The sequence below is a fragment of the Aphanomyces astaci genome (assembly GCF_000520075.1).
Source record: "Aphanomyces astaci strain APO3 unplaced genomic scaffold supercont1.689, whole genome shotgun sequence".
Classification (NCBI taxonomy): Eukaryota; Oomycota; class Saprolegniomycetes; order Saprolegniales; family Verrucalvaceae; genus Aphanomyces; species Aphanomyces astaci.
Window position 1 is genome coordinate 1 of NW_009798952.1, and position 1654 is coordinate 1654.

Here is a 1654-nt window from a genome sequence, read left to right on the forward strand (position 1 = left end):
GCGCAGGAGCGGTTGTAGCACTCGCGGTGGTGGTCCCAGGCTGGCTAGCCATGGTCTGGTGGTGGCTCAACGTCGTCGAAGAACCCAACTTTGCACCCGTGGCGCCGTTCGAGGTGCCGTTTGGCACACCGACAGGTACCATGGGACCCGGGGAGATGGTATGTTCACGCACCATAGGCGGCGAAGCAGGAACGGTGGAGGTGGCGTCGCGACCCGCCGAAAACGGGTTGAAGCCAAGATCGTCCATTTCGGTCACCGGAGAGGTCAAATCGAGGATTTCAACCTCCATGTCGTCGGAATTCGTCTCACATGTCCCGTTGGTAGGTGGTGAAAATGCATCCATGGCCTGCACCATAGAATTGGTGCCGGCGGCTACAGTAGTGGCGAGCAAGGGGGCGTTAGCTTTAGCGCGGGTAGATACCATAGTGAACCCAAGTAAACAAGTGTCTTGTATGAGGCAAAATAGGAATGGGGATTAGCTCAGTGTCAAATAGGACTATATTAGGTGTTTTCCTAATACTAATATTGCCCAATGGGCTCATCCAATGCCTAATGCCTATGCAAATGCATGTGCCTAGGGCGGCACTGGTTTTCAGAGGTTTTGAAATAAATACGTAGAGGTATCAAGAAATATCGTGATTGGGAGAGCCATGTGTTGCGGTACACTGTGTGATGGCCGCGAGGGTGATGGGTATCGGAACGTTCGTGGAACAACGCAGTGATGATGATGGACACCATGCGGTCTTAAAACGCTCTGGTAGTTAGTTAGACTTGGTATGTGCTTGACGTCTCATAGCACACGGGTCCACGCTAATGGCGCTGATCGGTCGCAGAGGTCGGCGCAAGGAGCAGCGTGTAGGGGTACTTGGTCCACAGCGGTCGGTAAGGCGATTGGACGCGGAGGACTTCGAGGACAGAGGAACGGAGAGGGCAGTCGGGGTCTTGTAGGCGGAGCCATCGGCGGACAGACATCGTCCAGCCAAGGAACGATAGCTCATTCCACGCTGGGGGAGGCAGCGGAGTCGCCGCTTCATACTGAACCTTGTTGTGCTCGGTCCATATGAGGTGGAGGGTTGAGGCTATGAGAAGGATCCATAGGGTCTTGAGGGCATCTTGGTGATGGTGGCCGCGCGCATTGACCGTAAAAAGGTCAAGGTCCGAGATAGTCGACCACGAAAAGGTGACCCCGTAGCACCTCCAGGCATCGCGGTGAAACGTCCATACTGGGTGGATTTGGGGGCATGCGTGAAAGGCATGGTGTTGGGTTTCCACTCCACCACAGCCGTAAGCACAGCAGATGGCATCGGGACGCTCAAGGAGGTAGGCAAAGCGGCAGTTGACAGGCAGCATGCGGAACAGGAGGCGTAGCCACACATCGCCATGCACCGGTGGAGGCAACCGACAGGTCTGTCGGACACGCCTGACATAGTTGTGAAGGGCAGCAGTGGTGGCTCGGGCGGTGCTGGACATTGGGTGATGTGCCTCGGTAGCTGGGGCATGATAGGCCAAGGCTAGCACCATACGCCTGGCCGTAGAAGGGGTGCCGAGCTGTTGGGGTGGCAGGGGTGGGCAACTGAGTCCCTGGACCCTGGCGTAGACGCAAGTCAGATGGTTGTAAATCATCCCCGAGCGATACACTGGGGCCCATTGCATA

General features: G+C 56.4%; 2 protein-coding genes across 2 annotated transcripts; both read right to left on the minus strand.

Moving 5' to 3' along the window:
• Positions 1–96: 96 nt before the first annotated feature.
• Positions 97–355, minus strand: H257_19493 (hypothetical protein; the record flags this gene model as incomplete). Its single annotated transcript, XM_009848634.1, has 1 exon — positions 97–355. A coding segment is annotated over one exon (258 nt), but the record flags the coding sequence as incomplete, so codon positions are not given.
• A 455-nt stretch (positions 356–810) lies between these two features.
• On the minus strand, positions 811–1623 carry H257_19494 (hypothetical protein; the record flags this gene model as incomplete). Its single annotated transcript, XM_009848635.1, has 1 exon — positions 811–1623. The coding sequence occupies one exon, from the start codon at positions 1621–1623 to the stop codon at positions 811–813; it is 813 nt and encodes a 270-aa protein (XP_009846937.1).
• Positions 1624–1654: the final 31 nt, after the last annotated feature.